Source organism: Tigriopus californicus, chromosome 7 (genome assembly GCF_007210705.1).
Source record: "Tigriopus californicus strain San Diego chromosome 7, Tcal_SD_v2.1, whole genome shotgun sequence".
NCBI lineage: Eukaryota > Metazoa > Arthropoda > Copepoda > Harpacticoida > Harpacticidae > Tigriopus > Tigriopus californicus.
The window spans coordinates 3,426,863-3,454,151 of NC_081446.1; the positions used below are offsets into that span (position 1 = coordinate 3,426,863).

Genomic DNA, 27,289 nt, shown 5'->3' on the forward strand with positions numbered 1-27,289 from the left:
GGTGGTCTTCGTTTAATCCAAAAGACAGATCCACTAAGTTTCATTCGAGTTGTAAGGGATAAAGCAGAGGAAACCTTAATTCTTTTTGTCTTTTCAACACGAGAAAAACTGAAGCAAATTACTTCCTCATCCAATGAACCACAATTGGTACCCTGGGACTGTTTTTAATCACAAGGTGTAAAGAAATTCAGGGCACAATTTTCTTCTGAAAATGATTGCCCTCTAAAAGATTTGTTTGATCAAGCTGAGTGTAAGGTTTTCATTACGAGGGACTTTTGTAAGATCTAGTGCCACAATTAGGAAAGATCCAATTTTAGTATGAAGGAGATTGGCATCCCACCAATGTTTTGAGCGCCTGAAGATCACTCCAGGAATCCCATATTTCTGTCCTTGGTTCTTAAGAGATTCGCCCTTTTTCCAATTGGTTCTCTACCCTGGAATGGTTCGAGGATGAACACCGATAGCCTCACACACCTCTTTGGACCTCTTGTGGGCCTTCAGCTTTTGCCCAGAGACGTGGCATTTTCTGGCATGAATTTTTTCCTTGCGTTTTCTTCATGCGACCAAAATTCTGGAGGGTTGCTTATCTCCTTTGGGTTGAAATTGGATCACCTATTATTTGACACTATGTTTATCAATGGTCCTTTGGAAAAAGGAAATATTTCAGTATAATTAAGCAAATCCTCAGAAGGCACCCTAAGAGGCCTTTGTTTTCTTTCCAAGTTTTGGGTCCACTCTTTAGGTGAACTCCATGTTCATGCCAATAGCAAAGCTGATGTTGAATTTACTCTTAACCGGATCCTGAATAAGAACCAAGTTGTTGTAGGTGAGTGATGTATTGAGTTTCAAAAGATTTCCCAATGCAAATGCAATGCACGCAAGTTCAAGGAGTCTAATTGTAAGAAGGTACCTGGAAAAGTGCGGAGTCGGCAAATTTGCATCAAGTGCAAATTGTGAAACGGAAGGTTTAGAACGTCTCTAGTTGCCTAAAATATCTTGACAGGAAGGTAGGTGATGATTCGATTCATATAAAATTGTTCCATATTCTGCAGATTTTGGGATCAAATCCAAAATATTTGGAAACAATATTTCTATATTGTTTCGGTTTTCTCTTTTTCACGTGTTCTAGTACAACTGTCGTCGATCTAAACTGTAGGGTTTCTCTTTTCGACGATTTACCGGGATCGAGGTTCGTTCCAATCGAAGCGGTCGAAAGTTTTCGTGCCCAGATTCAAACGGGAAATCACTCACAGAAACTGCTCTCGCCGAAAGAGAAAACTTGGGTCTTCAGACTTGATGGAGTATGAAAAATACTTACCCTCAAGTACACTTTCATCTTGCATTCCCAAGCCAAGGCCTTTCTTCTATCGTCAAGTTTTCCATTAAAGGCCGTTGGTTCCATTGAAACGTCTCACCCAATTTGTGTCTTGCTTGAGTTTGCGATTCTCTTTACAGCCCACAAACAAACTCCCAAAGAGTGATAGACTTTACACTGAAACTATCCTCGAGGGTGGAGATCCTCAGTTTCATTCCTTCAGTCAAATTTTGTTTAGTGCATTCCAAACTGTTCCATCCAGTCCATAACACTCAGGATGTTACTGCAGGCATGAAACGGAACCGAGCTCCTTGAACAACATAAATAGACTACCAAACTAAGCGAATACGAGAGGTTTTTTTGAGCGTCTAATTTCATCGACTTCCGATGGTTTCACTTACAGAGTTGCCGAGAAATTTACTGTCGTCAAGAAGTTTTATGCTGGTAATGCTTAAGAAATTAATCGAAATGTACTGAAATGGAACGCAATATTACAAGTTTCTCAATGAAGTTGGATTAAGTTCGATGATTTAGGGCCAGAATAAACGCAAATATGCCATAATTTACGCTTTTGGAAACTTAATCTTAATGGCTGAACGAGAACGTCCCAACAAAGAGCATTCCAGGGGTCTAAAAAGGACTTCACACCCTCTAGCAATTCATACGAAAGCTCCTCCTTCTGTTAGTGTCTCCAAGTTTTGTGGTTAGGGCCATCATTTAGCGCAGAACATTTTGTCGTTTTGATCAAAACTTTTAAGGACTCTTCGACTTTGCTTGGAAATGTTTGTGGACAATGGTTGTATTTCAACTCATAAAATGCCACCGCAGCTGCTAAGGGCTAACATTTGTGAGGCCTAAATCTTGGAGAAACTGGTGGGGCTATAATCATGGTAGTTATTGCCACGATTGTGGCGCAGCCTGAATGGCCCAATGCGCTGTTTGTCAGCCTTTGCTCTATATTCCTGTAACAGAAGAGCTTTGTTGACGTTAGGGAGATGGAAAAAGAGTTGAGATAGACATACCCTTAGATTTCTAGACACTGGATGTCGGACGACCGACCACTCGGTTGGCTAAACAGTACAAAAAAAACGGTTTGTGATTAATTCCCACAATACCATCCATTGCGACCATCAGACCATTAAGCCGTGCAACTTGAAGCCATTTCTAACCCTTGACCTTCCATGGCTGATTTGACAACGAAATTTCATCAGGTTGCCTCTCATGATGCTATATAAACATCTTGATACTACTTACCAATGTCATTTTCAATATTCCTTACCTCTAATCTATGCTGTTAATACCTTACCTAACCAATTCTCAATCCTGCACCCTAGGGAGTGCTCGAGTTACATACAATACAATACATTGAACTGTTTTACCGGCCTAGTGGTCGGTCGTCCGATATCCAGTGTCTAGAAATCTATGACTTAGAAATTGTACATCGCACGTTCAATGCTTTTTGAATCTTTTTTATATCGCTAATTTATTCACTTTTAATAAGTCAACACTACGGAAAACTAAAATTTGAATACTGAAGTTAGTTTTGCTTTCACCGCGGCATGATGATCAATCATACTCATGCAGCCTTGCATTGAACGATGGGATTGAACGTCCATCTTCGTCTCACTGCCAAACCAAACTCTTTGTCAACCACTCCATTCCGCGTTGTCCAGAGTGCCACCTAGCTTGTGCACTTGTCACTCATTCTCTCTCCTACCAGGCACATCATGAGCCCGAGGCCTCTTCTCATAGACAAGACCTAGACCGGCGGAGGTGGGCGATTTGCTCAGATTTTGCACGATCGCCAATTTAGTTTGCACTTAGTGTATAACACAACCGCACTGGGGACTGGGGAAGTTAGTCTCATTAGGCCTAGACATGAACTTGAGATGCATCCATTGTTCCCTCTTTGGGCTGCTTGTCCTGTCTTCGACAAGGTCGGCATTTCGAAACCAAGCTCATCCACGCCACCTCCAAAAGTTCACAACACGTCAGAAGAGAGGCTCCCATCAAGAGGCTAAGTGTTCCACCAATGTCACAAAGTAGATCAATCGTCCCATAGCCCACGGTCTCCTTGATGAATTCATACTGGAGGTTCTACAAGGCAAAGGAGAAACAAGGTTAGCAGGATCTCCGGTTTGTGACGAGGACGAACAAGAGACGCCTTGGAAACAAGAGAAACGCTTGGAATGACAAGCTTTTGACATTCACTCGAACGCTTTGTACCTTACATCCCGTATTGAGTGCTAGCATGACGTTGTTGTCGTTGGGAAGAGGGAACATTTGAATATCGATCAAACCTGTCAATTGGGGGATTAAGCGGGAAGATATTCAACTATTTAAAAATGGGATGGATTTTTGAGCTGTTAGGCCTTGGACCAAGTTCCAACCTAACCGGGAAAGTTTGCACTGACAACTCGTCGAGTTCTAGCATCTCAATCGAATGCCTCCCCAGAACCCATGTCAAATTTATGGAACTGATAAGGATCTCTTTTTCAGGGGAAAAAAGTGGAGAGACGGAGGAACAGGGAAAGTAAGCCTATGCTAAGCTTTTGTAATTGAATTGGCAGGAGAACGATTTGATGGCTTTCCTGTTGGATCATAATGCGGAACCTACGTCAAATACCTTTTTATCGACAAATGTCAAGTTTATGTCGATGGGGAACGTAGCATACATATCACAACAGGTTTTATTTTTGTTTTTTCGTGCAAGGAAAGTTATGCCTTAATTGTATTTGGTCCGCAATGATCCACCCTATTTATGAGTTGAAAGTTCATAATGCAACGAAAAAGGGATATTCAAAGAAATATTTTCCAGAGGTTAGGATGGGATCAAGTTTTCCGAAATCTTTCTTTCCTGAACAATGAAAAGTGTGCAACAAGCCAGAAAACTTGGATTTCTATACAATTTGGGACTTCGCCGCCCTTTTGCACTCCATGAAAACAGACAATGACGAAGTAAATTGAGACATTTCTCACTTTTTCACGCTCTTTCAAGCAAAAATTTACCAAGGAGTGTCTCTCAAGGACAAATGCATTTTATCCCATGGGAATTAATGATGTAACAAATCGTCTGTTGGGGTGTCAACAATGGCACACGAGCTCGTTGGGAAACAGTTGTGTTCCGGGAAGCTGGAACACCAAATCCAACTTCGAAGTACTCGTACATATCAATTCAGAAGAGTTGGGCGAAAAAAAGTTTCCGCAGACCAACCGAATGACGTCACAAATTGGCCACAAGTTTGCTTTTCCTGTTCCTACCCGGGGATTCTAGTCCCGGATTTGAATGTATCGCCATGTGGCCGTTTTCCAAATTTCCGAATCAGAGAATTACTGCAGAGTTTCCAATCGACTTTGAGGTCAATCCATTGAAAGTGGTTGGGTAGTATCATAGTAGCTTGTAAGCCTATTATTGTGAGATGTACTTTAACAATGACTTCAATGAGCTTTTTGATTCATATGGAATGTACAAAAGAGTTCTTTGAATTGTACAGATCCATGAATGTTTGTAAAATATTTTGAGTAAATGTTTTCATTTGATTATTAGGTAGAAAATAAATGAATGAAATAAATTTTGGTATACAGAGCCTTTTCTGCTCTCTTTTGTGCCGATGTTGAATACATCCGTAAAACCAGTTACCGATTATTTGTTTGCCCAGCAGTTCGGGACGAGCAAAGTATTAATTTCATTTAACCGTACATTCATATAAAATTTCTGATCCACTAACAAATTAGCCCTTGAATATCAAGTTAATCATGAATTTTAGTCAAAAACTTATCCAAGTCTGATTTAAATCCTGCTACTGGATCAACACCTACTACATACACCCTACGATTGCCAAACTTCTTTGATTTCTGCTCGACGTAAAGACCAAATGAGAACTCCCAGCCTAATAACAAATCAAACAGTTTTTTTCTTCTTACGATTGTGTTTGAGTTAACGTTTACATTTTGAGTGAGGTTCCATGCCCACACCCACGTAACATTTCTTTCCTCTAATTCAAGTGCCTAACAACCCTAACTTTTATATATTGCTGGACATGTTCTAAAAGGACATCTTTTATAGATTTATACCAGTACATATGAGGAAAATATTTTCTTATAGAATCCATCCAGCAATCCTTAACGATAACAATGCATTCAAGTAGCTTGATTCAACAGGGGTTTAGTTAGTTGCATGAGCTTTTCAATCCCTGTTATTCTTTAATTTTTGAACATGGAGATGCTAAGAGCAGATCGTTCCAGTCTTTTGGCCACTCAATGACCCCAAAAGTGCGGGACCGTTATGACATTGAGATGGGTAATCCGATGCCAAAACGCGGACACTAACATCCCCTTGGGATTGTCCCAATTCTCTATTTATTACTACTTGGCTTGTTGCCCATCAATGAAGAGGTCACAATAGCCTTCATAGCAACACAAACGGAATGTCCTTGTGTTGAAATTCCGCTTTTATCGGTCTACAGCTAGATTTTAGATGGCTGAAATAGTTGTGCGGTCGGGCGGATTAAGAGCAAGGTGAGAGTCAAAAATCTCGAAGGCGGGGGTTCAAATCCCGTTGTCGGAGATGACTGAGGTAGGTTTATGTCACGCTTGCAACCCAGGTGAAATGGAGTGCGAAATAAAAGAAGACACTCACAAAATGATCTTCTCAGAAATATGTGATCAAGCTTCAAAAGTCTTGTATATCAAATCACCCAAACTGTCTAATCTGCTTATGCTCTTTAAGGTAGGTTGGTAAGACCTACCAGAACCTGCAGCAAGAAGCAAGATAAAAGCATATTTTTGGCATCAAAATCGCAAGCGTCATTTGAAGATCAAAAAGGTAACTTGCTTTCTTGAATCTCTCTTGTCATTTGTCGGAGGCGTTGTTTCAGTCATTCATACCTAAACCCCGGCTATCACTCAAAAAATATGTTTCTTTTCCTTTTCCATGATTTCTAAAGTTACTCTTATCATCTCTACACTTAGACAGACTGAAACAACATAAGATGCATTGCGCATCACATCCCTGCGATTGCGTATTTCAAACGTCAGCTCAATCAAACCGACTGGGTCAAAAGTTATGCCCTCTCAATGTGCAGTACATAACAGAGCACAGAATGAATGACTTAGCCCTCTTCTGGTAATCAATTACCACAAGAGGGCTAGTCCGTTCATTCATTGAAGAGCTTTGTAGTGCCTTGTAAGACGGCATAACTTTTGATCCAGTCGCTCGATCAAGCTGAAAATTGAAATGAGTAATTGCTGTAGCCTGGGATCATTCTCATTTGAAGAAGAACATAATGCGTTAACTCAATCGCGAAAAGCTAATTCCCAAACCCCGTCCATATTCCAGTTGTTCATGAGCCATCATATGGAATATGCTGTACAGGGTGGAGAGAAATTAAGCACTCTGTATGCCGAGGTTGGGGGGAAAGATTTTCCGAAGGCACAGAGTCTTAAATGTCCCTTCAAAGGGACTATTGAAAAAAAAAACTAACATTACACTATGTATGATCCAAGGGAGATTGGTAACCCTCTGATTTTTGGCTCTCTAAAGACTGACTCTCGTAACCCCAGATCTTTGTCCTTGGTTTGGTCTGTTGCAAAGGGATTCACCTATCTTGCATGACGTTCTCAACTCACCAATGGTAAGAAGATGGACACCAAAAGGCTCACCTCCTTCACTTGGTCTCTTGCCAGTCAGCAAAAGGTCCTTGGTTTTGATTGTGACCTCAAGACTGTGTCGACTTCCATTTTCGAACATTGCTTTTGTGGCAAACAATAGGAGGGTTACCAATCACTTTTGGCCTCTAATTAGATCATTTGCAGTATGGCACTACTCTAGGTGTTCAACAGCTCCTCTGAAGAACAGCTTGGGGCTTAATGTCAAACAAATCTTTGAAAGGTGACAAACCGTGTCTAGACCGAGCCAAGGTAGTCCTGAATTTCTCTCCATCCGGCATTTCCCCCTAAATTTCGCCTTAACATGACCAAAATACAAAATTCAACCAAATATCATATTAAGATTAAATTAAGATAATGAATTGACCAATTATAACCTTTCATTTGAATAGTACTGGGGATGACATTCCTTGTAGCGGTTAGAAAAGTCCGTAAAAAAATCCTTGGCTTAAGATTATTTTGAGGTTAAAATCTGTGAAAATGTTTTTTGCACCAAATTAGCCAAAATAGTTTTAAACATAATTTAACTAAAAGATATCTTTCCGACGCCTAGTTATCATGCTCCTATTTCACAATAGTAGGTCTGTGTAAAAAAATCAACAAACTGTACTTTACCATCTATGAAGTTATGTATACTAAAATGGGGATTTATGATCGATTTGGAGATTTACAAACCTGGTAGTAGATCCGAACCCGCGCTCGACTGACTTGCTTTTTGGCGCTGTACTTGTCTGTAGTGGACTCTAACGAGGAAGTAAACAACGTTTTGAGGCACTGCTGTTTACATTGACATTCATTGGGGTTCCATTGTCCGAAGAAGAATAGATTATTAGCGATCTCTTCGGTGTTATGGTAGCTCTCTGGGGTTGAGCAATAAGGCAATGGACTTCCTGCAACAAAACAACAACAAAACCCATTTTATAATATCCAAAGCCTTGTCTTAGTGGGCAATGGCCATAAAGGCAATGCCGATCCAATTTGCATATTTGCAAACCTCATTAAGACCCCCAAAGATGAAACATCTGCCAAACCCATCGACATATTTTTGGACTGGGTGAGCGGAATTTTTTTCTTAGATTAACGATGCACAGTGACGCCAAGACAGATTAAAGATTCGCAGCAAAAAGTTTGCATGAATACCAAGAATATAAACTTCAAGAAAGTTTCTCTAGAAAGCATCCGATTCAAAGGGTATTTAAGATAGATATATTTTTCGTAATTACATTTTTTTCCATATATCTGTAAACATTCGAGCAGAAAACCCCAACAAAAATGCACTCTGGGCGTTGGGTAAAGCAACTAAAACTCGAGATTGAATTTGGGCTTACTCACCTATCATGTATGGAAGACTACAAGTAATATTTTCTTTGTGAAGCCGGTTCATAAAACAATCGAAAAAGCAATTGTTTTGCAGATAAGCCAGGTTTCTTTCACAAGGATTTTTCGAGTGGTGTAAGGCCCATATCTAAAAGAGAAAAATAATCAAATTACCAATGATCCAAAAACATTTATCTCCTTTTAGTGGAGTTAAAGATCTCTTTGAATAGTTTCCCCTTCATTTACTATATTTGGGATCGTTTCTTTTCGATAGACAATAATGAGCCTGACTTTCCAATTCAAGTTGCATATTGCAGTTATGGCATATCTTTCAATATGCTCAATTATTTCTGAGATTGAAGAGCCAACTTCCCGGCACTTTAACCTCTTCGAGACATATGGAATGTTGCCTTACATTGCTCGATCGGTGGTCGACAAAATTTCCTTGCACAACTTTTACCGCGTCTTGGAACGGAATCCTCACCACTTCATGATGAAAAGTTTATAGCTCTTATTCAACTTCAAGTTCATATTATATCTGATCTAAGTACGAATTAAAAATGGCGGGTCGGACTAGCCCTTGAATTTCGGGTTGATCACCTACATTACGACCTACAAATATTTGAGGGCAGCAAATTGAACAATGAAGGAGCCTGAGAAAGAAGAGAAGTGGACTTTATTGTTCTAACTAGCCTGGATTCTCGAAGGCTTGAAGTTGCTCTCAAAACGCACATTAAGCCTCTGCGGTCACTACAATTGACCCTAAATCCTGGGTTGGGACAAAGCTCATGAATGCTTTTGAAAACGTACCAATATCAGATACTTTTGTACCTTCTCTGAATACTGCGCACTCCCAACCTTTTCTAGCCTCTCCCAATACGAGAGCTCTCTCATATCTTCAATATTCTTGGTAAAAACGCTTTTGGACCTGCTCGAGTCCAAATAGCAGAAACACATTCAAGACGCGGCTGAACAATCGACTTGAACAGAACAGTTAGCGACTTGAAACTAGCTCTGGATTGAAACGTTCAATGTACCATTGGTACCTTAACTTCTCGAAACCTAGAAGCAATCGAGACATAATCACTTATTTTTTTCCAGAAATGAACCTTATCACTTGGTTCAGAGCCCCCTACACTCGACCCATTATTTGCTTTGTTCCGGACTTCGTCATATGCAACTGGTCTATGGCGGATATTTGCGAGGATGATGAGGTCATGAAAACCAGGCATAAGCTGATTCTTGGGAAGATGCACACTAAGGTGACCAAGGACTTCAAGCCAGTTTCCCGCCTGAGAGGCCGTAAAGCTGTCAGCATAAATGATTATGGTCGCGTTCCTTCAGAGGGGAAGGAAGGCCAACCATGTAAATTAGGAATAACCAAGATCCTTCCTTGAGGGTATCCAAATTGGGTGAGACTAGTGCACTTTATATTACAAGGCACGAGGTGAAACGAAAATGCATTTTCAACTAGATCTGAGAAAATGACATCGACCCAGTTGGAGGGATCTCGTCCAATCAACAAGGAAATGATCAAATCATGCCAGATCAAACAATTCTCCATGAGTCATGAGGTCGTTTTCCCGTCGATCAAAATCGAGAGAGTGGCTGTCGCGGTTAGACGGTGGATGGTATGTCGCAAGCCATATTGTGAATCAGGTTGGAGGTTTCGGGTTTCAAGAAATACGGATATCTGTTCACGAACCATAGATTCGAAGATTTTTGAGACAAATGGCAACAAGGCTAAGGGACTTAAAAAATATTCCATCCCTGACGAATTTTAGGGGAACTGCCACCAGAGGGCGCGAGAACCGCGGCTGCAAGGGGGCGAGGAACGAGTTATAGGGCTTGTCAAGTGAACGCGTTCATGAACAACTGACGTTATTCCATGGAGTAAAACCAAAGACAACATGGCCAGCCAAACCACAATGTGCATGCATCGAATTTTGGCATTGACATTTATTTCATTTTGAATGCTTGTCTAAGCAAATGGCATTGTGGTATTGAGCCAATTTGATAGTGTGTTCATCAATTAACACCAAACATGTTCATTTTGGTGGGTTTTGTAACGCAACTCACTCAAAATCACTTGATAATTGAAAATTCAATGGGCGGATGCTGCGAGTTGACTGTGTTTGTCTCAGTTCTTCCTCCCCAAAATTCCCAAAATCAGGGTGCCGAACCACATTTTTCCTTAAATTTCCTTCACTTGACATGCCCTATACCACGGTAGTTAGTTCGAGATGAATGAATAGGAACTCCTAAAAATACGTGAGAATAGGACATTGGACATTGAAGTGTTTGTAACTGCAACTTAAAATAAAAAAAAAAACAAAAGAGTTTTGGAATTTTGAATAATTTAGAACTTTTAGCTAAGGTGTAATTAAATGTCGAAATCGAAAGACAAACCCTCAAATCATCTCGTACCTAAAAACGTCAGGTTTGAGGGACGCTCTGCTTGACTGACCTGTCATCAAATCGAAAGCATGCTTTTTCTTGCTCGCTTCCCCGATCTAGAACGATGTTAGTGCTCTGAGTTTAGTCACTTATTTTCACCCTTTTCCCGTACTGATCGCATTTGGAATGTTCTCCGTGGTAAGATGTGGGTGGGTAAAGTTGCTAAAGCACTTCAAGACAATTGGATTATACTCCATCGGCACTTAAATTGGCCATGCAAACAAAGGTCATACAGCTCGTTTTACACTCAGTTTTTTGAGCCCCTGATGCGGTTCTCGCGCCCTCTAGTGTCAGCCTTACGGAAATTTATTCTATAAACATAGATAAAGTTATGGAACATTAGTCACTTAATTCTTATCGATTGCTCTTATTGTGAACACAAATATATTGTTTCTTTCCAAAAACCATTTGACAATGTTCGAAGCAAAAAAGAAAATCTGTTAATTAATATAGACAACTTTGAAAACTGAAGGGTTTGTACCTTTTGTATTTAAACACTACTTTGAAACAAGGATGTGCATTCATTATTGGATGGAAATCAAAATCTTTAGCCATCGGATGGACCAACACCAATGATCTGATTAAAGCGATTCTTTGACAATAAAGAGATTGTGGAAACAGGCTAATAAAAGACCAAGCTAATACAGAGCATTCTTAGAAATTGTATGGCATTTAGGGAAATACTTGAGCTTATAAATCTCTACGCTAGAGGGGACAATCGCGCCCACTGACTCAAACAAAGAAAATACCATTTCCAATCTTTGTCGAATCGCCATGTGATATTTTAACAACGCAAACACACTAGTGATCCTAGATGTGTAATACATAGGTTTTTTCTTAAATCTCAGGAACTATCCACACAAATTAGGAAGCAAAGTAATGTCTAATTTCTCTCATCGTCATTTCATTTCTCCCACCTAATCCATTCAAAAGCGCGAAAGGGTACAAAGCACTTCAATCCTTAGATAAGGGCTTGGATATGGGGTTATATCAAGGCACTCGATGGCTAATTAATCAGATTAATGGAAATGGTCGCCCAAGGCCGCTGCCAAAGCATGGATCTTTTTTTTCTCAAATGAGGCTCACAATCCTGAAGAAACCTGTAAACCAATGGGTGCGCTTACTTTTTTCAGGTCAAGCCTAAGATCCCGCCCTTGGCCTGGATAAAGAGACGTCCCATGGGTTTCCACGCCCAAGGTGGGAAGTTCCAGTGGGTTGTGAATATAGAATTTCCACCCTTCATCGCTTCGGTAATGGTCTTCCTCCAGCTCTTGAATTTTGAGGTACAAGTTGTGGAAGATCCCGGCCAAATGGATTAGACTATCATCTGGAACGACCAAAATAGACTTCCCGTTCATTAATCTCTCATGTTTTCTGACTTGATCACCATTAACTGGTGAGGAAGTACCACAATCATCTTGCACACGATCTACTTACTCAAGGTATACGTATGACACACGCCCATCGTTGTCAAAGAAAGGGACCACGTTCCACGAGCATCGCAAGTGACGTTCCGCCCAAACCAGCACTACATATGAGGAAAAAAATAGATCAATTAGAGTGCTTGCTAGGGCTAAGAAGAGACATTGAGAAGACTCGTAAGACTCAAGTCATTTCGAGAATTTTCCGAGATTCTAAAAAACTCTATTCCTTACCTGAAATTTGTGACTTCTAACAATACCTCTTTTTTTGGTTATCTTAAAAATATTCTTTTCCTCAATATGACATTTACAAAATCCTATGGTTTTGCTACAACTAATCTTCTCCTCAATTGTCAAGACGTAAACACTGTTATAGTAAACACTATAAGTCGTTCGTTTTTTTATTGTTTATTGTTGATAACCAATCAAAGACAGAATAGATAAAGAAGAGTAATGACACAGTGAAGGCGAAAAATCCGACAGATCAAAACATTGGTCCAAAAGATAATTTAAAAAATATAGATACACGTAAACGCAGAAAATAGTAATGTCATCATTAAAAAAACCAAAATAAACCACCACCAGAACATGGATTAAATGCTTGCGGGCCCAAAAAAAAATATTTAAAGTTGTCAAACATGTTTTTCTGGACTTAAGGATAACATTTTTGAAGCACAAGTCTAAGATTTGAATTACTTTTAATTTAGAAACACTCGTATGAGTTCGAGTCCAAGTCCGTTTCGATGGCCAAAAAACCTGTTAGACTCGAATCATTGTTCTAGGACTCGTTTACAACCCTAGTACTTGCTCATTGGCAAAGATATGAGAGGATGAACACATTGTTAATGGTTCCTGCTCTTATCCTTTCCGAAGTCTTTGGATTCATCCAACAGAAGCTAAACAAATTTCTGGTCGAAGAGACATGGAGGAAGGTGAAGCGTAATGATTATGAATTACCTTCAGAATGAACAAGTACTCCGCACAAATATCTCGAAAACAATAGAAAGTAGGAGCTTCGAACGGGTTTCATCTTGCGCAAGGCTAACTCCTCTGTTTTCCATTTATGTGTATTGCAATAAGGCCAAAATACACTATTTGAGGCGCTGGGATCAAGCACCTCAAGCTTTGACCTGGATTCATTGATTGTGATGCAAATGTAATCACTTCGTTCCGGGATCGTTCCCAATCAAGGAAGTGAACAGCTGGAGTTAACACTGATTAATTCCATCCAACCTCGATCGTTTCATGAGTCTTTACCCACATGTCACATGGAGATGGTACAAATTTCTAGTTTGCGCTCCACCACAGATTTTGGTACAAAACTAGTTGTTACATGATCACCCATTAATCAATATGACTTGAAAAAGTTTATTGAGTTTGGACAACATAGCAGTGTCGCTTTAATTCTTGCTATTTACAGCCACTCCATTGGTATACTTGTTTGAGCATTGGGTTGTTAATATGTCTTTGACAGGAGGCCATTGTAACAAAGAGGAAAACGACAACAAAGTTGTCAAAACTATAAAGAACACTCTTAATGAGTTGATTGAGCTTCCAGCATTCCAGAGCCAACATCAATAACAAAATGACAAAAAGGAAACCTATTCTGCCTTCATCTTATAGCTGGTATTTATGAGCGGGATTGAAAAGATCAATAACCCTGTGTTTAGCTTTGTTTTCAAAATACTCACTTCTTAAGCACATCTTGAGCCATGGATGATTATTTTTCTGAGTAAAAATGGAACCTACTTAGAAGATAGACAAACATATTGAGGTAAGATGCATCTCATGTAATCCTGACCAGATCTGTCCATGGTAGTAGTTCACTTGAAGTTGTCTCTGCCTGTTTGTTCGTCAAGTTAACTACTTCATTTCTGCCGAACACGTCTGTTCCAGCTATTCCTGAAAAACATGTTATAAACCCAAGGTAAAGCCTTTAAGTCTGTCTACCTCCTGTACACGTACGTAATATGGCGTCTCCATGATAGATTGGATGAAAGAAAACCATACGGTCTGCTGAATATTTGGGTTGGTTGAGTGAACTGAATGGATCCAGGAAGCAAATGAAGACCGCCTAGAGATGGTCTGAATGCATTGTCTAAAAGTCCATGTTTTTCCTTGGTCTGTTCCAATTTGCGCCAGCTCAATAGATAACGCGGTCTCTCTCATCCGGTCCGCGTAAAGTTTGCCACGAAAAAGTAATCCAAGACCAAGATTGGAACATTCACAAAACACAAGGCCAATTGGCAAGGTATACCTTCAAGCTCAAGTAGAGTGGAGAGCGAGTGAAAGTTATTCAAGGGGTGCCAACTCACTTCTACTTCATAAGTTACGCTCATTTAAGCTTGAAGTTGGCCCGTGGAAATGGTGGCTTGGATAAAGATTGGAGCTTTACTTTGGCATGGAATCTTGTTTATCTCTGTTCTATTGGGGCCATAAACAGCGTGAGATCTCCCAATTTGGACTACATGCTGATTGACATGATTTTTTAAGTGTGTTGAAATGTTACAGATGGAAAAGCTAGTCTCGGATTGAGAGACTCCGTTTGTTCCAAGTGATCGATCATGAGTAAATTCTTGGAAGTTTGATACGATGAAATGCAAAACATCAAAGTTCGAGGATAGAGTGGCTGTTTTGTGAGCGATAACCTGATCATGAGATAGGTCACTTTTTCCACTGAAATCCGTATCCCAAGAACGCTGATACTCACTATGATTGATCTCAAGGAATGTCATAAAACGAGGAGAAATCTGTTCATTTGAGCCAAAAGAAATGACAGACGCTACGCTAAGATATGATTGACATACAAAAGTTATACACTGATTTGATTGGTTGTTGATTGTATGATTTTGATAAGAATACTTTGATTGGTAATCGACTTGGAATTCAATTCGACTTTTCTCTAGCAAATTCTGGCAAGCCCATTTCTTGTACAAGTACTCACACAGATAAAGCAATGTCTCTTTGGAAAGATGGAACATGTATTTGAACAAAAAGCCTCGTGTTCCCAGCGGGGGTCCATGATTAGGAATTATGATCGAAGGACTGCAAATACACAGATTACGTTTTCGGAGAGGAGGATTAGAACGAAAAAAATAACACAACAGATCTTTTGGTCATCTTCCAAATGATCGCAATCACTAAGATTCTAATCTAAGATTCTACTAAGTTCTAATCAACAACAATCTCTCACTCGAACCCTGGAGGAAAATAGTATGGTACCGAATAAAAAGTCTTTTGGGCCATTTTTTAGGCGGCCAAATTGGACAAGGACCTTGCAAGACCATCGAGAGGATATCCCTTTGCACTCCATTCAATATCAGGTTATGGATCTTTTTTGCACCTTACACTGGACCCAAAAGAGGAGTGCATTTATTCTCCAATAGCCGCCGTCCTTGGCCACTTTTGTCTGGATTGGTCCTTTATAAAACTGAAATCGTTCACATTGGTCGCTGAAGCCCCTTGAACGGGTCCTTTCCAGGATATTCTATTTCTGGAGACACTTGGCCAGTTTTCCCTCTAGGCATTGAAAAAAAGTGATCGTGAGGAAGTGGAACTTTTGTGATGTCGCCCATCGTTTCTTTTCGGGTAAATGAGCGTAAAGAATCTCTATCCACAGTAAATATACTCTCATCGGATTCCCGAGAGGACCTTGACTGATTCTAAGATCCAAAGAACAACATGGTAATGGATCGTTAAGAATCAAGATCATGTCTTTTAGATGGTCATGTGATTTTAGAGCCAGGGGAGATCCGGATATTCAAATCCTTAATGGAGATCAAGTTGGGGGGAAGTCTTTGATGACGCATATCTCAATCCCTAAAAGTGCATTCAAACGATGATGAATTGCAATTAAATGAGGGGATGGTATTCATGGGTCTGAACATTTTGATATAACGAACAGATAACGTTGACTCTTGATGTTAAACACGTTCTGATAGAAATCAGTGAGCTTCAAGACAACCCTAAATAGCGAAAAAAGAACTTGGAAAGGTGTAAGGCAGACTCAAATTCTAATTAAGTACGAAAGACACAAATCACTCACAAAAGTTTACGTTGCACATTCCGATTTAGAAGAAAACTGGAAAAATGCTTCCCATGCACATCATGTGCTTCTCAATGAGCTCTAAAAGAGCTGAGCCTCTTCATGCCACACATCACTAATAGAGATGGACTAGGTCAACAAATTAGTGTGATAGGATCATACTAAAGCTCTACATCATAGTAATTTTCGGAGTGGAGCTCCAAGACAAGACTTTACTACGGTGAGTGTGACCACGAACTAATCCCAAAACATGACAAGACTGACAAGGGAAAAGGCAAGACAAGATTAAGATTATCATTCAAAACTTGGTTTGAATATTTTCAGGAGCATCAGACTAGTTTGAAAAGGAGTGCCAATCTGGCACAGAATTGGTGTTGTTGAATGCTTGGTGCCACGTTCAAACCTTTTATAGACCAGTTGTTCTTGTGACTCCTTTACATAGAAGGAGCCACAGAGTAAATCTGTGGGAGGAGTAAGAAACAGGGGCTATTCACGCAACCTCTGTACATCAGAGAGCCAGCTGGCATGTCCAATGCTCCACACTTATGTTATCATTAATATAACTCTTACATCACCCTCGGGAGTGATCGCAGATTTGCTCATTCAAGCTGTTACAGTAGCAACTCATATTGAAAGTTGAATACCACTAAGGAGCTTGAACTTGGCTAGACAGGGATCCAAGATGGAAAGTGGACGTTCGGCTGTTAGCCTGAGGGCAACATTTTTGTATGCTTTAAGCCACTTTCTTAGGGGCAGTGTTCGCCACAACCACCCGCCAATAGAATATGTGTTGCGTGAGTGAATCCTGTTTCTTAGTCGGCAAGTAGAAAACATTTTTTTCAAGTAAATATCTTACCATTTCGCGTTAAGCTGTTGTTTCTTCAAGCAATGATCTATGTAGCTCTATCTATTTCAACCTAGGTGGGAGTTTAGTGCTAGGGCTTTGTTCGATTCTCGAATGAAACATTCAGGTAAACACCCTGTCACTTCAGGATGACATCTCTGTTGTTTTTCAAGTAATCATTGATATTTTAGCGGCGCCCATTTGTTGCTCTTAAGCGAAATCTCAAGTAGAGAATTTCTTCCCACAGACATGCTTCGCCCAACAACAATAACTTCCCCAGGGGTGACGTTTACGTTCCCCACCTTGTCAGTCTTGAAAATGAGTGTCTCTTGGAAGAAGTTTTCGTATTAAGTCTCTCGAAATGTCAAATTAGTCAAACTTCTCCCATTCAATGTGTTTTTTTTGTCGCTTCCGCAGTTTTTTGTCATTCGCCACAAAGGACCCAGCAGGGGCCACGTTCCTACTGGGTTGGCGATAGCAAACATAAATATTAGCCAAGTATGAAGGGCAGAAAAAACGAGGACGATATCCAATCATCATTTGGGGAATTCACCTTTACCAATGAGCGTTATTAACTTTAGGTCAGGTAATAGATCTATCCATAGAGAACACTTGTTGTAATAATAATAATAATAATAATAATTGAAGTTGAAGGGAGGAGAAGTGATGTAGTGTTTAGCGCAGTTTCCTAGCATGGGAGAGGTCACCGGTTCGATTCTCCTCCCCGACCTTTCTCAAGGAAACTTTTAGACGCTAACCACACCCACAGACGGAGAACCAATCTGATACCGGACTTGAAACTGCCTAACGGAATTTGGACTTGGATGATGCGATGGCTGGCTTCGCTGGCCGGGCGAGGTGCACCCTCCGACCCTAGAACCCCCAACCAAAAAAAAAAATAATCTTTATTGCGACTCTTGGTCATGTATGGCGTAAAAATAACTGTAGTAAAATTATCCAAGTTATGATAAATGATCCATGGATTATGACTCTCAAATGTATTGATTCCATCACGTCCTCAGCAATTATTGTAGCTCTGTGGATGAAAGCAAAACTTGGGAAAGGCATTCAGACTTAATCAGTTTCCTACCACTCCACTCAAAAGATTGTTCCATGTACGAAAATCTGTCTCTTGGGGCTGCAGCAGATATAATCATCGTTAGACGTGAGATGCAAATAGATGCCAGAGTCTATGAGTGGAATGTATTATGAAAAGCAGCACAATTTTTGGCCCATGAGCACGGAGAAACTAGTTGCCTTTGTCTTCTAGATATTCTTAATGATCCCATGCAACGACTATGCGTAATGAAGTGGACTTTAGCGTTGGTTGGTATTCAGATCTTTGGTGCATACATTTGAGGCTTTAATGACTATCATTTCTCCTTCTTTATGACTTGAAAGACGGTGGACCCAAACGTTTTTGTGAATCATCATCACCGACAAGTTCATCAGACAGAAGTCTTGCTTTGAAAAGTGGGTCTCTAACTCACTTTTGGCAGGAACCTGGCTTTTGTAAACCTTTTACGACAACTCGAGAACCAACTTTTAATCGTAGATGTGGGTAAGCCACCCGAACTAGTGTCTTCCTCATAAGCTCTAACTCGGACAAAGGAAAAGTTAATTGGCCGAAGGACAGGACAAAAAGGGCCAAGTTTTGCTTCCATAACTCAATTGGAGAGTGGGACTGTTCTATTTTTTTCCTGATTTATGAGGCCATCAGCGCTATCTTATCCAAAACATGGCAAAAGCCCCAAAAGCGGTTTCCAATGAACTGTTGTTCAAATACGATCAAGTATTTGGGTGATTATTGTAGTGAGAAAACAGTATCAGTCAACACCTTAGGGGTTGTGCAAATAGCTTCACTACGACCTATTTTAATGGTACTTGGTTCAACACGTGTTTACCAGGATATAAAAGGATTCATTGGTAGGTTTCTTTTGAGTGCCTTGACAATGGTTTAACATTAGCAAAAAGGAAGCGTTGAATTGGTCAAGGTCAGCAGTTTAAAATTTGTTAACGGTTCAGGGGGAAGGAAGGTTGCAAAGTGTATTTTGTCTTCCAACAAATTACCTCGCCTTGAACGAGTGTTAAGTGGATAGAGAGGCCAATAAAGGCTCGAACACTTTCAATTTTGACAATATGTTTTTCAAGGCTTTGATCTTTGCCCTCTCTCTCGCTGGAAGAAAAGCTCAGGCAAGACCGTGCGTTCTCTTTCAAACTCAATGAAATTAAAATATAAAATTGAATGAATTACGTTCTTCGTCATGTAAGATTTCACTTGCTGATATGCGGTAGAGTCAATGACAGTCTTTGATTTGCAGCTCTTTCCAATAACTGAGCCCATATTGAAACACTTAAGACCTGAGAGTGCCAAGACGAATGGGTTCAGCATAAACGTTGGGAGGCGAAGACAATGCATTTAATGCCCTCGCTGAAATAAACATTTCCCTTAAATACTTTTACATGCCTCCAAAAACCTGTCTCTTTATTATGGTACATCTAGTGTAAAATATAAAATTTATGTTTTGAAAAACTAATTCTTGACCACTAACATTGACATACTAAGACAATATTCAGAGAGCAGACAAAAGCTATATAAAAAATCAAATTGCCTAGATAGTACTTTCAAAACCTGAAATAAGTGAAACCTAAACTCATTTTACTCAAGATACTGGTTAATTTAGCTAACAAGCATTTCTTATTTCTTGTGTTGAAAACTCAAATTATGTTAAAATTGGTACTATTTTAAAGCACATGTTCATGTGGAGACAGATTTTCTGCAGCGCCTATTCGTCCACATTTGGCGAGGTTCTCGCATTTAAAATGGCCTTTTTCTTCTCGCAAGGGAACCTGGCAAACTCAGCACCGATTACTCTTTTTGTCAAGAATGTCAAGAATATGTAGACATAAGTCCATGTCGGACAACCGACCACACGGGAAGCTAAACAGCACAATCGACAACCCCTGCCTCTTCGGAATTGATCACAAACCGGTTTTTGTATTGTTCATCCAGCCGAATGGTCGACTGTCTGACATCCAGTGTCTAGACATAGATGGATTTAAGAGCAAAATGAAACAATTTTCGTCTTAACAGGATTTTCCAGTTTTCTTATTTATCTTCAAAAGGCATTAAATGTCATCTTGGTATTTTTCATTAATTTTTCACTAACACATTGCTTTATCTGAGGTTATTGAAATCATTATGGTGGGGAATCATTGATTGATTGCATACTAAATGTTGATCTTGTTACGCTCACATTTATGTTGGAAACAGGAGGACTATAGAAAGTGAGACTGCTTAACTTCAATAGCTTTAAAACAATTGCATTAAAGGCCCTGAGACAACCTCAGACCTGCCATAAACAAATGCATAAGCAGCCTCATAGATGCATGCTTGGATTGCTTTGACAGCTAAGAGAGGAACAAGACTTGGATGATTGACAGATCAAGATCACAAACGCAAGACCATTGCAATCAAGTCAGCTTGAATATATCAATTTTTTTGTTTTTCTTTTTGTAAACAGGCATCTTCTTTGGTGCTTTTTGGAGGCCGTTTTCAAACCGGAACAAGGATTTTAATCTCACTCCTTAAAAAAAGAAGTGACATTGCAATTCATCAGAAATCCAATAGAGATGCTTCTCACCTTGAGTGTCGAACTCAAAACAAATTTAGTTAGAACTGTGTCTCAACTGCATTGTCACTGCTTATACTATCTATGTAAGGTACAATGGTCAGTGGCAGAGATGTTTAGCAAAATTAAAGGACGCAAAGTTGCAATGCTCAAGCCAAGGAATAAATTGATGAGCAACATTGAATTAGGAAACCTAACCATCAAGCATGCATCAATTGAATTTTAAAGATGCACAATTTTTGTATTGCTAATGGAAATGTGGCTGTTATTTGAAATTGAAATATCCATACTACATCCTTTTTTTGGTTTGTATTTTCACGGACTTTTCCAACTGCTAAAGGGAATGCAATCTCCAGTACTATTAAAATGAAAGGCAATTGTTTGTATATCTATTACCTTTCAATCTTTACATGATATTTGGTCTACCAACCAATTTGAGATGGCACACCGAGCTAGTCTTTGAAATGTCCTTCAAATGCAATTAATTACACTTGCAATTGCGCTGTTTCTCAATGTAATTAATTACAACTCAATTTACATGCAATTGTAATCCCAATAACAATTACAACACAGGTCTGATCTGATAAAAAGAGAAGACATGACAAAGTAATTGGATCAATTTCCTAGCATGAGAGAGATCCTTGGATCAATTCTCCTTGGATCAATTCTTCTTGGGAGTTATCCCCACCAACAGACATAGCATAAAATTATGTCACTGCCTTTTAGAATTTGGTAATAGATGATGTGCTGGCTGGCTTTGCTGGCTGGCTTTGCTGGCAGGGTGTGGCTCACCCATCCACCCCTGGTATCCAAAACCAAACCAAAAAGGACTTTGTCTTGAGATCATTCCATATTTTGTTGTTGATTGGTCTCAAACAAATTGCGACCAATCCTGAGGTTGTTTTTAACCAACCAACTCTTCTTTGCTTTGCAGGCATCTTTTGAAGGAAAATCCATCCAACATGGAAATGAATTAATATCTCAGCATTTACAAGAGAAAAAGCACAAATATTAATGTTCTCACACAATGCAGAACTATTTTGACAACCCACACTATCAGTGATGCTTTTTTGGCAAAGCTTTCCTAGGAGATGGTGTTCAAAGGCCGTTCTAAAGCATACCTCACGGTCTTATTTTCTATACAATATATCTTGTTTCTTGACTTCTCTTTTTTATATTTTGAAAATGAGACAAAGTGTGCTAGATTCTGGTCCAGGAATGCTTAAAGATGAATGCAATTAAAAATGAACTGAATGAACTTCTTGGGACAAATGACAAAAAAATTTATCGAAAACGAAGGAAAAAATCACAAATAAAAAATATTCCGTTCTCAGGTTTTAACTTTCAGAATGTCTGCCAAGTTCCTAGATTTTAATTGACATAGCCAAAGAGGCGTTCACAGATGAAACAAATCCAATTTTAGGGTTTCTAATTCCATGATGCTTTTGGAAGGGACCATGTCACAATCACACAATTTTCAGCCTCAATCTGGCTCCCTTGTCAGTTCTCTCTCCTAAAGTCGTGACGTTCCGAAACGAAAATTGATGGATTCGCGTTTGAGCTGGATGGAAAACAAAGGCTCACACTCACTCACCTCTTTGATCATTTTGGGTTTGGCATGAGCTGTCTTCTCCCAAAGAGTGAACGCATTGAGCCCTGGTATACGAAGGAGTTTGGCTACATCTTCTTTTGGATTCTTCACGGACGGTTTGGTCTTGGTAAAATTGGAGTCTATTATGGTTTCTGGAAGGCGGTCCAGACCATACTTGCTTTTCAACAGATTGATGGCCGTCATATTGAACTGATTCTGGAACCAATTCGAACACAATATTAGATAACATTGACCGGTTTCAATTATGGAAGAACGCAAGTATTTTTTGGGCAGTATTTTATGGAGCCAGTCCACGAGTTCAGCTCAAAGGAGCTATTGCAAGAAACCAAGTAATAAAACCATCTAATGGAGCATTCCAACCATTTTTGCTATTAGAACCCAAAAATGCTCCTCAATCTAAACGAGATTCAACATATTTTGAAAGTGCAGCCGGTCTATTTGATCCAAAACTTTGGATCTTGGGGAACGTCGAGTTCGTTCAAGTAATAATATCCATTCATTCTAGAGTACTTTGTCGTAGCCATTTATTCAAGCTAAATAACTGAAGATTCGTCAATCTAGTATATGTATGTACCTCGTTTTCTCTTTAAGCGGGCTGAAAAGAAGACTTATTTCATGCTACTCTTTGACTACTGGTTGTTGTCCTAAAAGATCCAGAGATTCCTGACTAAAACAATATTTTTCTTACTTTGTGAAAACGAGATATTCAATCGATTTAATTTCGAGAAGTTTTCTTATCTTCCAATTCTTTATACGGTGGATAAATTAGATAATATAGCTGAATCAAACTTGATCTCCATGTAACTTTTAGTGACTATAACAACAAGGTGCTCATTTACTTAATCTAAACTCTGAATACACAAATTATGATACAGAAAAGTTGGAGATGAGCTTTCTATTTTGGTATCGAGAACGACGGGCTCGTGCCCAATCAAGATTACGTTCCGGGTCTCCAATGTCGAAATTAATGGATTGGATTGTTATCTTTTCGTCTTTCACATGGAGAGCTATATCACGCCCACCCAAGCGTTATGAATTCATTCTGACGATTCATCGAAGTCATTCTCGAGGCCAGATTGCTTTAGAACACGGAACAGCTGGAGACTTTCCTCCCAAACCCAAGTTTTGGATTGTTTTGAAAAAAATGTCTTTTTATTGCTTATAAATGTCTCCTTTTTGCACTTAATAGTACAAAAATCTTTAAAGAACTGTCAGCTAATGAAATATTGTCGTGATGAAAACACAAGACCAAATATACTTGAAAGGTTGCTTGGCTGGGCGAATATGGTATGACCGATCCAATTTGCAGATTCATGTAAAATAAATGAACAATAAAAAAAACATCGTCAAGTCAATGTTCCTTGCACGTGATTGGAGAAAGTGACATGAGAACCGACAATACTTCCATTTGTAGCTGAAGAAGGTTCTAGGCTTTTAGGAACTAAAAGGGTCACTCCGAATCTATCATTCATTTTGATATTAGCGCTGAAGCATAACATGCTCACGTGCTGAGACCACTTATCGTTTATGTGGACTGATTGAGTGTCTTGTACTACGACAATCAGGGGTTCCTGGTCAATGGCATAACAGTCAAAAATGTTCTCTTTTATTCTGAGCTTGCAGTCATTACAAGATCTATAGAAGAAGAGGTATATACATGTTCATGGTAAACCCTTGATGAAGGACAGTAATTAAAGACCGATTGAGTATTCTATGACTGAGTCATCTCCATGAATGCAGCCGCTTGTTTACATATTTCGTGAGGATCTACAGTACATATAATATGCCTTACACAAGAAGGACGAATGACGGGGGTGGCCTCATCTCGAAAGGAAATGGATTCTTGATTGATCTATCAGACTCCAATTGAGCAAACAAACTTAATAGTCAAGGATTAGGCATGTTTTAGAAGACGTCATCACAAAAGGAGGAGGACCTGAGCTAAGGGGGAAGTACGTAGGAAGCTAGATTACCACCTAAACTGTTTGTGAAAGGCCGACAAAGAGTACATGTTTTTATCCCATTTTGTTACTGTGAACACTTACAAAAGGCTACATTTTGAAAGATTGTACGAATCGGATGTTCTTTAAGGTTATATAAGAACTAAATGATAATTTCATTTGTCATAAAGCTAAATTCTTCGAAATTTATTGCGGGCTCTAGACAAAAGGGAAAAAAAATGCTAAAAAGATAAGATGTGATATCTTTTTAAAATGACTAAAATCAAAGTAGGTATGAAATTCTTCCAAGATCCACAAAAGCAATTGGACCGTATAATTTTTCTCTTTTTATTTCTTTTCTAAATTGATTACATTTTCATTGCACTATTATTCTTATTTTCTTATATACGAATGATTTTGCCTCTATAACAAACTAAAAATGTTTCATGTTTTCACACACTGCCAGTTCCTAGACACATTCCGTTACCCTCGCACATAATTGTCTTTTTTAGAATTGACTTTAATCATGGAAAAAGTACGAAATTACCTAATTGCTATCCTTCGCCTAATCGCAAACAAAACAAAAAAAGTTCCCGTCTCAAAGTGATATCTAATTTGACTTAGAAACATCCCTTCCTTAGTGAATTACGTTCCAAAACCACGGACTTTCACAAGCTGATACATTGGGCTAGAATCTTAATCCTAGTGCATACTCCCTTTGAATGAAGGGCATAATTCAGGTCATACAAAATTCTCTCTTTAGATTTAAGTCCATAACTCTAGAAGTCCATGCAAAACCCCATCAAAAAAATTATCACATCGTATCATGTTGGATACCAAGTGGGAAATCAATCCTCAGCCGTGACCTTGCCTGTGAGTTGGATTAGTTGATTAGTCATTAGTGAGTTCCACAGTTAATATGGATCAAATCTGAGCGCTTTGATTACATCAGATTAGAAGAGATAAATATCGGATAAAAATGGCGTTGTAATCCAAAGGGTAGAAAAAATTAACACCAGGTCCCTTCCCGTTCAGTCTTGTACTTCATAGATGTTACTAGTAGCTTTTATGCCATTAGAGTTTTTTGCGTTTTGCTGTAACACTCAGATGAGAAACCCCAAAATCCTCGGGACCTCCGCTGCCCAAATATTTCGGAATCAAAAATCTGCGGTGGCAAAGATGCAATATTTGGAACGCTCTGCCAAATATTCAAGACCAATATGTCTGAAAGGCTTTTCACCTTCGATCACAGAAAGTAGCGTTCAAATATGACTGGCCCCTCTTATCAATCTTTCTCCACATTTGATCCTTTTACTTTCAAGGGAGACGATCCCCATCATTTCTAAACCTCTTGAATTGGGTTGGATAAGTACAGTAGCTTTAGGAGGTTATGGAATGACCTCAATCGATTCTCGAAAAATGAATCAACAGAAAATTTACATTTAAATTGTTCCCAGTCAAGTCGTTGCTCAAGCACCTGGTTGAGAAACTAAGTAGAGGCTATGCCTGTCATTTTGAGAGACCACTTCTGGGTCACGTCAAGTGGATCCATGTTCCGTTTTCCCGCCTTCTAAGTGGAATCCTATTTGATCACTTGTCAAGCACGTCAAAGCCTGAGAATGATCTTCTTGGTTAAGCATTTTATTTTTAAACTGAGACCTTCTGGGTTCTGGGTGGGGGAGGGGATTTGAGAGGCCAAAAGGCCCGAGACCTTCAGCGGACCATTTTTGAAGGGATAGGAGGTATAGAATACAAAAATCCTCTCTGTTCAGCCTTGGTGAGTGGTCACGTATGCGTACGTAAATTCTGGTCATTACTCATCTTGAGGCTTTTGGAGCTTACAAGTAGGCATTCTTAGTCATAAAAATCAATATTCGTATGAATATCTAATAGTAAAAGATTTTTAATTGTGACAGCATGTGGTCGCAATTAGTTGATTATCAACTGTGACCCTTTCCTCGCAAACCGTTTGAAACGACCTTGAAATAGGACACTTTGGCATTATACTTGTTCCAAGATGAACGCATATGTTGTTCCCAAGAATGCTTTTAACGTGGTTTGTGCATCGAGAAATGCTGCCCAAGAAAGGTGGATGGGCTTGATTACTTCGCCTTCTTTCATAATATTCTTGTCTATTGTACAGTCACGCATATCATGGTTAACTCAATAAAGCTCGTTACATAACTTACTTTGTTACAAAGGGTGATGGCCGGATAAGTAAGACTGCTGTTTCTTTCCACTCGCACTTGAACGGATACGGGTTCGGAGAGGAAATGCCGCACTCTGTCCGTGATTTGGGCCACCATCACGGCGAAGCAAGCCGTGAGTAAGAACACCCAAATCAAGCGACGGTGCCGATGCCTGGATTCATCCGTAGCTGCTCGCAACCCCGAGATGTTCACTTGAGCCAAGCTCATCATATTGGAATTGGGTGATATGGGTATTGGTATTGGTAATGGCGAGGCGACAGGTAGGGTCTTGAATGCCAGGCCATTGCTACTTGGTCTGGAACCGCAATTCTCGAGGATCGTGGCACATCGTGACTGTTGGGAGGTCCTCATTAAAAAACAAAAGGTGCAAATAAATAGGCCGTTAATCACTGCATCCACTCGGCCACTCCTTCACTACGGCTCGGTCGACTCTGGTCAAGGGACAAGTTCGATTCACTTTGAGGGTTTTTGCATGCACTTGAATGTCTCCAGAAGAATGAATGTGGGACGTGAACCTCCCTTTGGCCTCGACGGGAAGGATGCAGGAGGACCGAGGTGCCTTCGCACTCTCTGGAGAATGCCAACGGCCGTTTGCGACGCCACTGGCCGGTTCGAAAAAGGACGTACGTCCGAGCTTCACGACTGGCGTTGAAATGCATCCACGATAATACTCAGAAAGGTTGATGACGAGGGTCCTTCCAATTTGGAGAGGCCTAATCCTACTTTGGAGAAGCCTCTTTCAAGTGGTGCTGATCTTATTCTCCTGGCATGGGAGGTCTTTCTTGACAAGCCTTTTTCTCATCGACATTATGTCATCAGCTCGAAGACT

The 27,289-nt window shown here is 39.7% G+C and overlaps 1 protein-coding gene across 1 annotated transcript; it reads right to left on the bottom strand.

The window, feature by feature from the left end:
* Window positions 1–2,779: 2,779 nt before the first annotated feature.
* LOC131884025 (acid-sensing ion channel 1-like) lies at window positions 2,780–27,289 on the bottom strand. The gene is made up of 7 exons (XM_059231659.1): window positions 26,440–27,289; window positions 22,293–22,505; window positions 12,194–12,284; window positions 11,881–12,083; window positions 8,315–8,447; window positions 7,658–7,872; window positions 2,780–3,412 (listed from the first exon to the last, which is right to left on the bottom strand). Exons 1-7 carry the CDS (start codon window positions 26,809–26,811, stop codon window positions 3,188–3,190), a joined length of 1,452 nt encoding a protein of 483 aa, XP_059087642.1. The 5' UTR covers window positions 26,812–27,289; the 3' UTR covers window positions 2,780–3,187.

Excerpts from the sequence above, each read along its gene's own strand:
- LOC131884025 (XM_059231659.1), bottom strand. The coding sequence starts at position 26,811 with ATGAGGACCTCCCAACAGTCACGATGTGCCACGATCCTCGAGAATTGC. Across the intron at positions 22,506-26,439 it reads CCATCACCCTTTGTAACAAA|AATCAGTTCAATATGACGGC; the intron begins GTAAGTTATGTA and ends AATTGGTTCCAG. Across the intron at positions 8,448-11,880 it reads TTAGGCTTGACCTGAAAAAA|ATATGGGCCTTACACCACTC; the intron begins GTAAGCGCACCC and ends TTTCTCTTTTAG.